Source organism: Geotrypetes seraphini, chromosome 6, assembly GCF_902459505.1.
Source record: "Geotrypetes seraphini chromosome 6, aGeoSer1.1, whole genome shotgun sequence".
Lineage (NCBI taxonomy): Eukaryota > Metazoa > Chordata > Amphibia > Gymnophiona > Dermophiidae > Geotrypetes > Geotrypetes seraphini.
In genome coordinates, this window is record NC_047089.1 from 189,325,189 (window position 1) to 189,337,826 (window position 12,638).

Genomic DNA, 12,638 nt, shown 5'->3' on the forward strand with positions numbered 1-12,638 from the left:
TGAAATTTCTTCTGTATCATTAATTTGAAAATAATCTTATTTTTTCCAAAAGATTTTCACAAAAATCAGTATCTGTAAGCAATGTATTATTTAATCTCCATATAGGTCTATTTCCATTCTGATCTATTATTTTAATTTCAATCCACACTCCAGCATGATCAGATAGTATAATTGGATCTATGACAGCCTGTGTGACTTGATGTACTAATTGATTAGAAACAAAAATGTAATCTATTCTAGAAAAAGAATTATGAACCTGTGAGCAAAACGAAAATTCCCGACCATCAAAATGAAGAATACGCCAAATATCTTTTAAATCACAAGATTGTACCAAATTATCAAGGCCTAATGATTTTATAAATCTTCTTGGACTTTTATCTATCAGTGGATCCATAACAGCATTGAAATCCCCTGCTACTACTAAATTTGAAGTAGCAAGTGGAAGAATTAATTGTTGCAGAGTTTCAAAAAATTCATTCTGATTCGAATTAGGGGCATATATATTGAAGAGTGTCATGGTGGTATTTCCCACGTCCATTTCCACATATACCCACCTTCCAAGAGGATCAGCTGCCTTAAATTTAAATGAAGCAGAACATTTTTTATTTATTAATATAGCAACACCAGCTTTTTTCCCTATTGCCGAAGAAAAATAACATTGTTTGACCCAATCACCTTTTAGCTTTATAGATTCATTATTTGACAGATGGGTCTCTTGTATGCAGCATATGTCAGCGTTTTGCCTTTTTAAAAATAATAATGCTTTTTTTCTTTTAATCAGGTGATTGAGACCATTAACATTTAGAGATATTATTTTAAGATCCATCATGTACTATTATAATTTGTAATATAACAATTTCATCTTCAATATTCTTTATGATCTCCATTTTCCCATATATAAGATAATTCCAAAAATTGCCTACTTTACCTAAACCCTTAAAGTTTAATACCCTCCCATTCCCTCCCTCCCCACCCCATACATATACGAACACTTGGAAACGCAAATTAGATCAGGTCTGACATTACTCCATCACAAGCTAAAAAATTATAAATTTTGTAATTATTACTCCATATTAATATCATAATATATTGCTAACAGAATTTAACATTTCTATATCTTTGCTTTCTTTTCTATTCATTTTCACAATCATATTTACTTATATTTTTAAATCAATCCTTTTTTATATATTCTATAGATATTAGAATCTTTTAATTAACTTAAATCAATCTTCACATGCATTTTTAATTCCATTCATAAAAATCATTTCTCTAAAAATTCTAAAATTAGAAAATAAGAGAATATTTAAAAACAAAATATAAATAAAAATTTTTATAACTCATTCTCACTAACATACTTACTTGTATTTCTAAATCAATCATACAGAATCTTCGATAGATATATCAATTTACCTTTCTCTTTTTTCCTGTTAAAAACTGATATTTGCAATAAAATGGGTCAAATATACTTTCTATAATCATTCAATAAATATATTTCTTTAAACATAAACTATTAGTTTTCACTTTAGAATCGTTTATTTTATTCTATTTATGTTCTTATATATAAGAGTCTTTACTTCCGTGTTCTTCTGGTAACATGAACGCCTTATTTTTAACTTTCTTCTCGAGTTTCCTTCTTACTCTCCGTCGACGTAAAACGTGGAAGCAGCCAATCTTCTTTATTTCCGGTGCGATCATTTATTGAGGAGAAAGACTTCCTGTTTTCGCGCAGATTTTTATCGTTGGCTCAGCGCCCACTGTATTTCCAGCACATTTTCCTTTCCTTTATTTTCTTTCCCTTTCTTTTATTTTCTCTGGAGAACATAGAAACAAAGGCACTGTCTCAGTTTATCTTCCAGTCTCGCATATATAAGAATCTTCTAGGTAAGTCAATGTTTCGTCTTTCCTCCACGTCATTCAGCCATTGACGTGCTTGCATGCACTCCAGTTCCGTTCCATGCTCGTGAATGTAATCATCGTTGTTTTTTAAAGTAAGTTGAAAATTCCATCATTCTAAACGGTGTATTCATTTTTATATATATTCAGAATTCCTTTGTAGTAAAAAGTAACTTAAAATGAAATAAGTCAAAGTGAAAAGTATTTGATATCAAATCATTCCTATCAAAGTATTTTGAATAATCCCAGTTTTTCTTTAAGAAGTCATTGGTTGTTCACATTGTTCAAGATATTCTGCTAATTTTTTAGAATCGGTGAAGTTCTGTGTTTTATTTCCTAGAGTTACTTTCATCACCGCTGGGTAGAGAAGTCCATATCTAGCCCCTAGTGCTCGTAGTTGGGGTCTTAAATCAAGTAGTTGTTTTCTTTTTAGGGCAGTTTCTCTGGCAAAGTCTGGTACAATATGTATACGTGCATCCTGACATCTTAGATTTTTGTTTTCTTTAGCCAGCTGACAAATTTCAACAACATGTTGATATCTTAATAATTTAAAAATAAAAGTTCTTGGTCCTTTTTGTGTAGTTGTTTTTTGTCCCGGTATTCTGTGCGCTCTTTCTATTTCAAGAGGCACCTTGGATTTTAAAGGCAGTATTTTTGGAAGGAATTGTTCTAAGAAAGTAATGGGATCATTTTTTTCCACTCCTTCCGGCATCCCAATGATCCTTAAATTATTTCTTTTTTCTCTATTCAAACAGTCTTCCAGATCTCTCTTTATTATTTCCATCTCTTTCCAGGCTTTTTTGTTTTGTATAACTTCAGCATGTACCTCTTCCGATTTTTCTTCCAAGTGTGTTATTTTGTTATCAATTAGATCAACTCTTTTTATAAGTATGGCAACATCATCAATTGCCTTTTGAAGTTGTTTTTTGATTTCGAGTACAATATCTTTGATCTGTTTTATTTCTGCCATCATATCTTGATCTCCTTCTGAAGGCAATGGTACTTTTGAAGGTGTCCCTGGTTCCGGTTTTGATCGTTTATTACTGCTTGTACCCGATCCTCCAGCTCCTGCATCGTTTTTATTTTGTTTACCTGATGCCATTTTCTTGCGATCCACAATTTTTTTCCCAGCAAAATATCGGTATTGGAGCTTTTTATTTTGAAATAAGAGCTTGTTTGACACAGAGCTCATCTATCACCCGACCATTTGCTTGCGTGTCCAAGCCACGCCCCTAAATGTCAAATATCTGCTAACAATAACAGGCTTTTGATGATATTAACAGGAGTTGCCATCCAACAAATAACATAATTGGAAGGACTGTAGAAGGCTGAATTATTGTTTTTGGTGGAATTCAGTTTGTCATATGTATAAAATGGAAAGAGCGTTGGCAGTTCAAAAAGGTTATTATAAGAAATTTAAAGATGTGTGGGGACCATTATTAAATTATAGTAATGAATAAGTTACACTTTTCCCAATTTTAATACACATGTGGATTTGGGATGGGGGTGTTCCTGATTTTCCATTAAAAATATATATATGAAGGTCATAAGATATTATTTTGAGAAGGCATATATTAGTTATATATGAATTTGGGAGGGGGTGGGGGTTAAATCTTATTGGTGTATGATATTGAAGACTTTTCAAGTGATGTTGTATTATAATTGTTTGATATTTACTGTGCACTTGATGTAAGTTATAAAATGAATAAAGAATGTAAAAAAAAAAGAAGTTAAACCTTTTGAGGTAAATTCTGTAAGGGCTACCTAAAGTTAGGCACCTAGAACACACCTGTCGGTGCCTAACTTAATTGTTTCAAGGTGAAACAATGTTTTTTGACAATGCAACAATACAACAAGAAAAGAGTATAACAATCAACACTTTGAGTTGTATTAATAAATAACCCCCAGTCCCCACAGACAGGTGGAGACGGATAACAATAACCCGTCATGACAAGCACAATACACAAAACTCTCGATTCAGTTGCAATTTAGATGACAGAGCACAAATTAAAACTTAACCCTGACAAAACAAATTTTATCCTACTAGAAAACAAAAAAACTCCAACAATAACTAATCTTGTAATAAACTCGATCTCATACCCAATACAACCTACACTAAAATTGCTAGGAGTCACAATTGACAGAGGCTGCACCATGCAACCCCAAATTAACAAAATAATAAAGGCATCGTTCATGACCATGAGAAATCTAAGAAAAATCCGAACATTCTTCGAAAAGAAGCAATTTCTACTATTGGTACAATCTCTTATCCTTGGGATGATAGACTACTGCAACATACTATACTTACCTTGTCCTGCGACCATGATGAAGCAATTGCAGACAATAAGGAATATAGCCCTGAGACTTGTCTATTTCCTAAAAAAATATGACCATATCACAGAGGCATACCATGACTCGCACTGGCTTCCAATAGAAGCGAGAGTGCACTTCAAATTCTACTGCTTACTTTACAAGGCTCTCAACGGAAAAAGCCCAACCTACTGGAATAACCGACTAAATCAATCCTCCTCAACCAGACACAGAAGATCCCACTCACTATTCACTCACCCATCATCCAAAGATGTCAAACGAAAAAAACTTTATGATAACCTAATAGCCTCCAAAGCAGCTAAATTGGACAGACAAATCACCACTCTGTTATCTTCGATTACAGACTACAAAGCTTTCAGGAGAGACATTAAAACCATACTCTTCAAAAAACACATAAAACCTATCCAGCACAACCAATCCCAACCCGATATCCAACACTATTTACCCTTAGATCTCTCTAATACTCTTTTATCTACCAAAAGTTATCTAAAACCCATAATTTCACCCTATTCTTATCTCCTAAAGACCTCCACTTCCCTTTGGTAACTCTTTACCCAATATATATTACCTTAAAAATTCTATGTCATCGCTTATTCTATTCCTTCAAATTTTGAATGTAATTTTTGTTTTAGTTTGAATGTAATCCGCCTTGAAACGCAAGGTAATGGCGGAATAGAAATCACTAATGTAATGTAATAACAACAATATATATTTGCCCAATGAGCAACACATTCAAGTGAGTAATAGTGCAAAGGAAGCTAAGGAATTTTGACAACAAACATCCCTTCTCTCCCCTATTCCTCCCCCCACACACAAACCCATACCTGAAACCCAACCCCATCCCCAGACAGTTCCACAGAAAAACATGACATGAGCAAAGAGGTCTGGTGGACAGCACAGAACCAGAACAGAGCACAATAAAAATTCTAAGTTTAACTTGTTAAGTATCAGATTACTATATCTAGTTAGAAGAGCATGTACATAAGGATTCCAAAGAGATCAGAAGTGCCTCTTCCTGTTAAGAGTTAAACCGGCATCACCGGCCTCCCATGTCATTAAGTGATGGAACATATTTCTCCATTGCCAGAATGTTGGCAATGTAGCCTGTACTCACATTTGTAAAATACATTTTTTACCCATTATACAAACTTTATGGAGAAAGAGACTTTGACCTGTGGTACGATTATCACTTAAATGAAATTTCCCAAATAATACCCCTATGGATGTTCATAACATTGACCCAATCAATGGAGAGACACTAACTGCATGGGTCAATGATTGGCTGAGTGGTAGACTTCAGAGGGTGGTGGTTAATGGTACTCTCTCTAAAACATCGGAGGTGACCAGTGGAGTGCCGCAGGGCTCGGTCCTGGGTCCACTCCTTTTCAACATATTCATAGGGGATCTGACTCAAGGGCTTCAAGGTAAACTAACACTATTCGCCGATGACGCCAAACTATGTAATATAGTAAGTGAATGCAGTTTACAGAATTATATGGCGCAGGACCTGCTTACATTGGAAAGTTGGTCCTCAACCTGGCAGCTAGGCTTCAATGCTAAGAAATGTAAGGTCATGCACCTCGGAAGCGGAAATCCATGCAGGACGTACTTCTTGAACGGAGAAACTTTAACTAGGACTTCAGCAGAACGAGATTTAGGAGTAATCATCAGTGCAGACATGAAAACTGCCAATCAAGTGGAGAAGGCTTCATCTAAGGCAAGGCAGATATTGGGTTGTATCAATAGAAGTTTCGTCAGCCAAAAGCCTGAAGTCATAATGCCATTGTACAGGGCCATGGTGAGACCTCATCTGGAGTACTGTGTGCAATTCTGGAGGCCACATTACAGTAAAGATGTGTGCAGAATTGAATCAGTTCAACGGACGGCCACCAGGATGATCTCGGGGCTCAAGGGTCTCTCGTACGAAGAGAGACTGAACAAATTGCAGCTCTACACTCTTGAGGAACGTAGGGAGAGGGGAGACAAGATCGAAACATTTAAGTACCTCACGGGACGTGTCGAAGTGGAAGATGATATTTTCTTTCTCAAGGGACCCTCGGCCACAAGAGGGCACCCGCTCAAACTCAGGGGCGGAAAATTTAATGGCGACACCAGAAAGTATTTCTTCACAGAGAGAGTGGTTGATCATTGGAACAAGCTTCCAGTGCAGGTGATCGAGGCAGACAGCGTGCCAGACTTTAAGAATAAATGGGATACCCATGTGGGATCCCTACGAGGGTCAAGATAAGGAAATTGGGTCATTAGGGCATAGACAGGGGGTGGGTAAGCAGAGTGGGCAGACTTGATGGGCTGTAGCCCTTTTCTGCCGTCATCTTCTATGTTTCTATGTTTAACATTATTCTATGTAGCAACCTACCTATTACCAAAGTCTGCATCCTTAAATAATGAATGTGTGGACAGGTCCAAAAGGCACAGGGCATCAGGTTAGCCTGGGTATGACATTTAAGACTAACTTAATTGTTTTAAATGACTTTAAGTGACGCGATAATTGATCGCACGATTAAAATCCAATTAAAAATCTGCTGGAACCGGCAGCTAATACCAGGCACCTAGTGGTATTTAGGTTCAAACAACTTTTATTGATGCAAACAACTTCAAATACAACATAAGGGCACCCCAATGTGCATAGTATAATAATAATGCATCGAATAAAATAAATAAGAAGCATCTAAAGAATGCCATTCAACCTTTCCTCCCCACCAAATCCCACTTATTCTATACACGTTGTGTTCAAACCTATCAATACTCCCACCTCCCCTCCCCATGTCCCCCCTCCCAATGGTATTCTCTACCCCACCTTCCCAGGACACACCAATACAATCTCATTTCATCTAAATGAGAGCCTAAATTAGGACACCCATCTTAAGACCGCACCTTTGGGATGTAAGGCTTGCAGATATGGCTCCTAGATATGCAAAAACAACATCTTTCGCTTCTTAGCCCCTCCCAGATTGCCAACTGATGTAACTGGTTCTGCCAATGCCAAAACTTCGGAGGGTCAGGGACCGTCCAATATTGAAGAATACATTTCTTGGCCAATAAACACCTAAGTAGAAGTGTTTAGGGGCAGATTTGGCCTTGAGCATCACTAAGCACTGCTTTTTTAAAAAAATTATTTATTTATCATTTATATATACATCAAACATTATATATATGGAAAAAGAAACTTTGCCACATTTTACAACTGCAAGAAACAATAAAACTTAGATCTATAGACCTCAGAAATGTTAACAATACTTAGACTCTTACATAGCCCTCATTTAGGAGAGTCAATTCACACCATCAGAGAGAATGATATACTCAAGGGGAAAAAAACCCAATCAGCTTACAGTAGTAATGTTATGTCTTCAAATTATTACAAGGACCTTTTTAACTAGGGTCAATTGGTTTTACTTCTCATTAGAGGCACTTCAAGAAAAAAATTATACTAAATTGTTGAATCACTAAGCACTGCTAAGAGCAATTCTACGATGAACCTAGGCATTGGAAATGTAGGCCTTTAAAACCCTGACCTATATTACCAGTGCCCAAGTTTGGCATTAGGTGCCGGCAGCTGTGATTCTCTAAGTAGCGCCTGAGCATGCTTGACACGCGGCAGACACCATTTTTGTAGGTGCCACTTAAAGAATAAGCCCCTCTGTGTCCTTTTTAAGGTTGTTCCTTTTATTTTATAGATTGTACATCACTTGGGTCCTCTAAAAATTTCAGTATATCAAAACAAGATAATTGATACTTGAACACATCTCTGTAGAGCCTTTGGTTGTTTGTGTTACGTGTAGTTTGCTTCTACTGAAGCCTCCCATCAAGGCTCCCACTATGTCATGGGACCTCAGTGTTGTATTTACCGAGCTGACAAAAGCTCCTTTTGAGTTGCTGAATATCTGCCATTTGAAGTACCGTATTTTTCGCTCTATAAGACGCACCTACATGTAGAGGAGAAAAATCCAAGAAAAAAAAAAAAAATTCTGAACCAAATGGTGTACCCTGCCACTAGACCTGCCCTACCCTGTCCCCTCCTCTGGTGGTCTAGTGGTAGGTCAGGACAGGGCAGATCTAGTGGCAGGCCTCCCTGGAGGCAGGCAGGCCCTGGCCTCTCCCTCTCTATTTTTAATTCGGCAGGGCAGGCAGGCCCCAGCCTCCCCCCTGTACCTTTTTAAAATTCTGCTGCCCTCCCTTGCTGGATGCGGCTGCCTCAAAGTCGTCTTTTCTTGCGGAGAGTGGTGCACAAGTCTGCCTGCCTGGTCCCTGCCGCTTCCTGCAAGAACTGTAATGGCTGACGCAACTACCTCCGAGTCCTCTTCTCTTCTGGCAGAGCAGCGCATAAGGCTGCCTGCCTGGTCCTGCACCACTTCCCATGAGAATTGTCAGTTCTCGCAAGAAGTGGTACGGGCCCAGGCAGGCAGCCTTGTGCGCCGCTTTCCGCAAGAGAAGACTCGGAGGCAGCTGCATCCAGTGAGAGAGGGCACCAGAATTAAAATAAGGTGGGGGGGTGTTGGGTATTTGCTCCATAAGATGCACCCTTATTTCCACCCATTTTTGGGGGGAAGAAAAAGTGCGTCTTATAGAGCGAAAAATACAATACCTGACTATAAAAGGTCTTATTTTTGGTGACAGTTAACTTTAGCTTGCAGGGTTAGTGAGTTCCAGGCCCTAGTAACGGCCTACATGGGGTGGGGATGGGGGAAAGTGAGAGAGATTTGCATACAGTGAAAGTAGCAGACATGCATATTCATGACAGCCTGACAATATGACCTTTGGGTGACCATCAAGAACTGCATGTAAATACCAAGACAGTAGAAAACCAGAGATCATTGGGGTCTATGGCATTGCTCCATAAATAAAATTGGGAGATTAGATAGACCTCTCAGCTCTTATGTTGCCTGATTTTTCTGCTGGTGGTGTGCTTTAACTATGCTGCCTGCTGCTGCTGGCACTGAACCCAGATATTCAATGCTGGGCAATTTTCATAATAATAATAACAACAGTTTATATACCGCAGGACCATGAAGTTTTATGCGGTTTACAATGGTTAAAAGATGTTACAAATTAATTAGAATTAACAAGGTTAGAAACTAGTTATTAACAGCGCTAGAGATCAGTTATTGTGGAGTAGGATTGTACAGGTTAGTTGCCTAAATACTTCAGGAACAGGTATGTTTTTAGGTGTTTCCTAAATTCTCCATCCCCAGCATTTTTTTGGTCCTATTTATGATTATCAGGTTCTAAATGGAATCCGCCTCTAGAATGACCCCAAGATAACCATCTCCCGGTTATGCACTAACCACAGATAATTGGTTATCTCCTGCTGAATATTCACAGATAGCTGAATATGTGCAATGTAACTGGTCAGCGGCTGTTGCTGACCAGTTAAATTACTTTTGGATATCAACCTAAATTTTAAGTTTATTTTTTTCTTGATATCACGCAAATCACATAGTAACTAAAAATCAATAAAATTTATATAGAAAAAGAGAAGAAAAAAAAAGAACATACAACACAAAAGGGAATAGAAAAGTAAAGGAAGGGAAAACACATAAGGTCAAGGGATCGGTCTAGTTGCTTATCATAGGTACCCCATATTACAAAATTTAAAAGTTCAGGTACCTAAGATAACGCATCTCTAAATAAAAAAGTTTTAAGGTCTCCCTTAAAATTATTTAGTGAGGTTTGAAGTCTTAAATTGTTGGGCAGCAGATTCCATAGTTCAGGACCCTGAACCGAAAAAATGGAAATGTCGGATAGAGTCAAGAAGTATCTCTCTAAATGTCTGAACTACTAACCGATGTTGATTGAGAGATCTCAGTGTCTGAGGAGGAGTGTAAGGTATAATTTTATTACTCTCCTGGGTTATTTTGCTTCACATTTTACAGCCCTTCTGCCCCCACCCCTCTCAAGTTGTATCCAGGGTCACTGACTAAGGACCATAGACCCCCCCCAGTTCTCTTTAGAACCAGATCTCCCCTCTCTTTAACAGAAACTTCCATCTCTGTCGCTGTGGTTTCCTTATCCTTACCAATCCAAAAGGGGTCTTCCGAATGCCAGCGAGCCTGCTCAGTTCTCCCACTTTACCCATTTGGTGTTTGCAGAACATAATATCTGCCCTTTTCTCTTGTAGGCCTGCAGCCATGTGAGCGTTATGGACAAAGAGATCATGGTGATGGACCTGCGATAAAACCTTGCCTATGAATGATGCACGGTATCTAAAGAAAATATATAGATCCCTCTGCCTCTCTCCTTTTCCAAGAAACTGCAAATTATTTTCTGTTAACATAAACAAAGTTAAAATAGACTCCTGGGGGGAATAAAAGCTAATTAGCATCTATATTACAGTGTTTAGTGTTTTATATGATAATGTACATAATTTAATATATTTGACATTTTTTTTCTGTTAACAGTGCACACATTCATCTAAATTTGTAGTTTTACAACTTAAATGGTGCCCACCATGGATTCTTTTTGTTAAGGCTATGACTGTAATTGAGCCTTATAATCACTGACCGTAGGAGGATATGCTTTGGGAAACAGGATTTGATTTCAAATCGGTCCTCCTTTTCTTGCATGTTTAACATGGCACTTATAACTGATTCCTGGGGAACTGGACTTCTAGTCAATGCAGGAAACGCATCCATTATGGATGGTGTGGCTTTGATGGGACTAGCCAGGGAGATAGTGTCATAAGGTGAGGCATCTACGATGTATGCTGAAATTTCACGATTGCAGGAACCTTGAAAATTTCATTGCCACCATCTTAGTACTACTTACTTACTGTATGTTGAAAGAGAGGAAAAAGTCAGTTTTAAAATAAACTCTGATTTTGGGAAATTTGTGATTATTGTTCATTTACAGTCATAATCTTTACATAATCTGTGGCAGTTGTTAAAAGAAACTTTCATTCCCTCTGGCTTTAACCTCGTATGCGGCCAAAAATGATAGCAGCATAGTCACATCAGAATCTGGAGCAATATAACATTTGAATACAAAAGTTTGTTATGGGGTGCCAGCATTGAGAATGGTAAATGAACTGATTCCAACTCTAATTAAAGCCAACTTTAATTACAATAAACATGTTTTGTTGTGTTTGTTTTGATTTTGGTAAGTGGCGTCTGTGAAACTTTTGTTAAAACAAAATTAATTAAGCAAACCCAGAATCTTTACTCAGGCTTGGGGCTCCTTTTACTAAGGTACGCTAGTGTTTTTAGCGCATGCAGAAAATTACGCTTCTAGAACTAATGCTTGCGTTAAGGTCTAGTGTGTGCGGCAATGTAGCGCGTGCTATTCCACACATTAAAGCCCTAACGTGCCTTAGTAAAAGGAGCCCTTAGCATGTTTATATTTCTTCATCTAATCCAGCATAGGTTTTCCATAAGATGTTAGCACTCAGTCACAGCTTCATTGTTCCTGCTCTTGTATATAAAGAGCATACAGTATGTGCAAGTAGAGCAGGAATATCCGTTTTGGAGTACTGACACTTCAGTAATGGAGCAAACGACAAAACAACACCAGAACTTACAAAGTAGAAATAATACTCATTCGTTTTATTATAACAGTTGCCAGTTCAATCCTGCATGATTCTGAGGGCTTCCAATTTTATAGCCACAGAAATGAATAGGGTCAGTTTAAACTTTACAGTCATTGTTCAACATTGTCATCAAATGACAAAAGACTATACAGTACCTTGGCTTTATTTTGTTACCCACCCCTCTACCTCAGGCCAGTTCTTAATTTTACTGAATCAGCCTTCTTCAATGGCCTTCCTCATCTAAACTTACTTCCCGCAATTCTTTTCTTCTCATTTTATCATTTCCCATCCAGGTTTTTCTCTTATTTCTTTTCATATGCCTTAAATTAGAATATTCTCATGCTGTGTGTTATCCAGTCTCTTTCTTAGTACTGTCCTAATACATCTGGGAAGACACTGAGAGAAAACACTATTTTACAAAAGGAATTTTAATACGTATAAAGGGGTATATTTTCCCCACTCTCCTTAAACCAAGGAAAATGTTTAATAAACCAACAAAAAAACATATGCAAACTATACATTACATTACATTACATTAGGGATTTCTATTCCGCCATTACCTTGCGGTTCAAGGCGGATTACAAAAGGTTAATTTAAAAAGATAGAATTACAATGATTAGCTAGAGAGGTAAGTTGTAGATCTTAAGAGCATTTAGAGGTCGTGTTGTTATTGCTGTTTCAGGAATTTCTTGAAAAGTGTGGTTTTTATTTCTTTTCTGAACGTCCTATAGTCTGGGGTGGTCATCAGAAGGTTGGAGATCTGGTTGTCCAGTCTTGCGGCTTGAGTGGCTAGGAGGCCGTCGTGTAGTTTTGTTCTTTTTACTTCTTTGATTGGGGGGGGTATGAATGGGGAGTGCGTTTTTCTGTGTCTGGT

General features: G+C 37.7%; 1 protein-coding gene across 11 annotated transcripts in view; it reads left to right on the top strand.

The window, feature by feature from the left end:
* The window catches only part of STAMBP (STAM binding protein), a 93,466-nt gene extending 82,162 nt beyond the window's left edge, over window positions 1-11,304 (top strand). For all 11 annotated transcript variants that reach the window (XM_033949453.1, XM_033949452.1, XM_033949458.1 and 8 more), the window contains one exon: window positions 10,361-11,304. In XM_033949453.1, the coding sequence (XP_033805344.1) occupies window positions 10,361-10,417 (57 nt within the window). In that variant the 3' untranslated portion in view covers window positions 10,418-11,304. The remainder of the gene's footprint in view (window positions 1-10,360) is intronic.
* The last annotated feature ends 1,334 nt before the right edge of the window (window positions 11,305-12,638 follow it).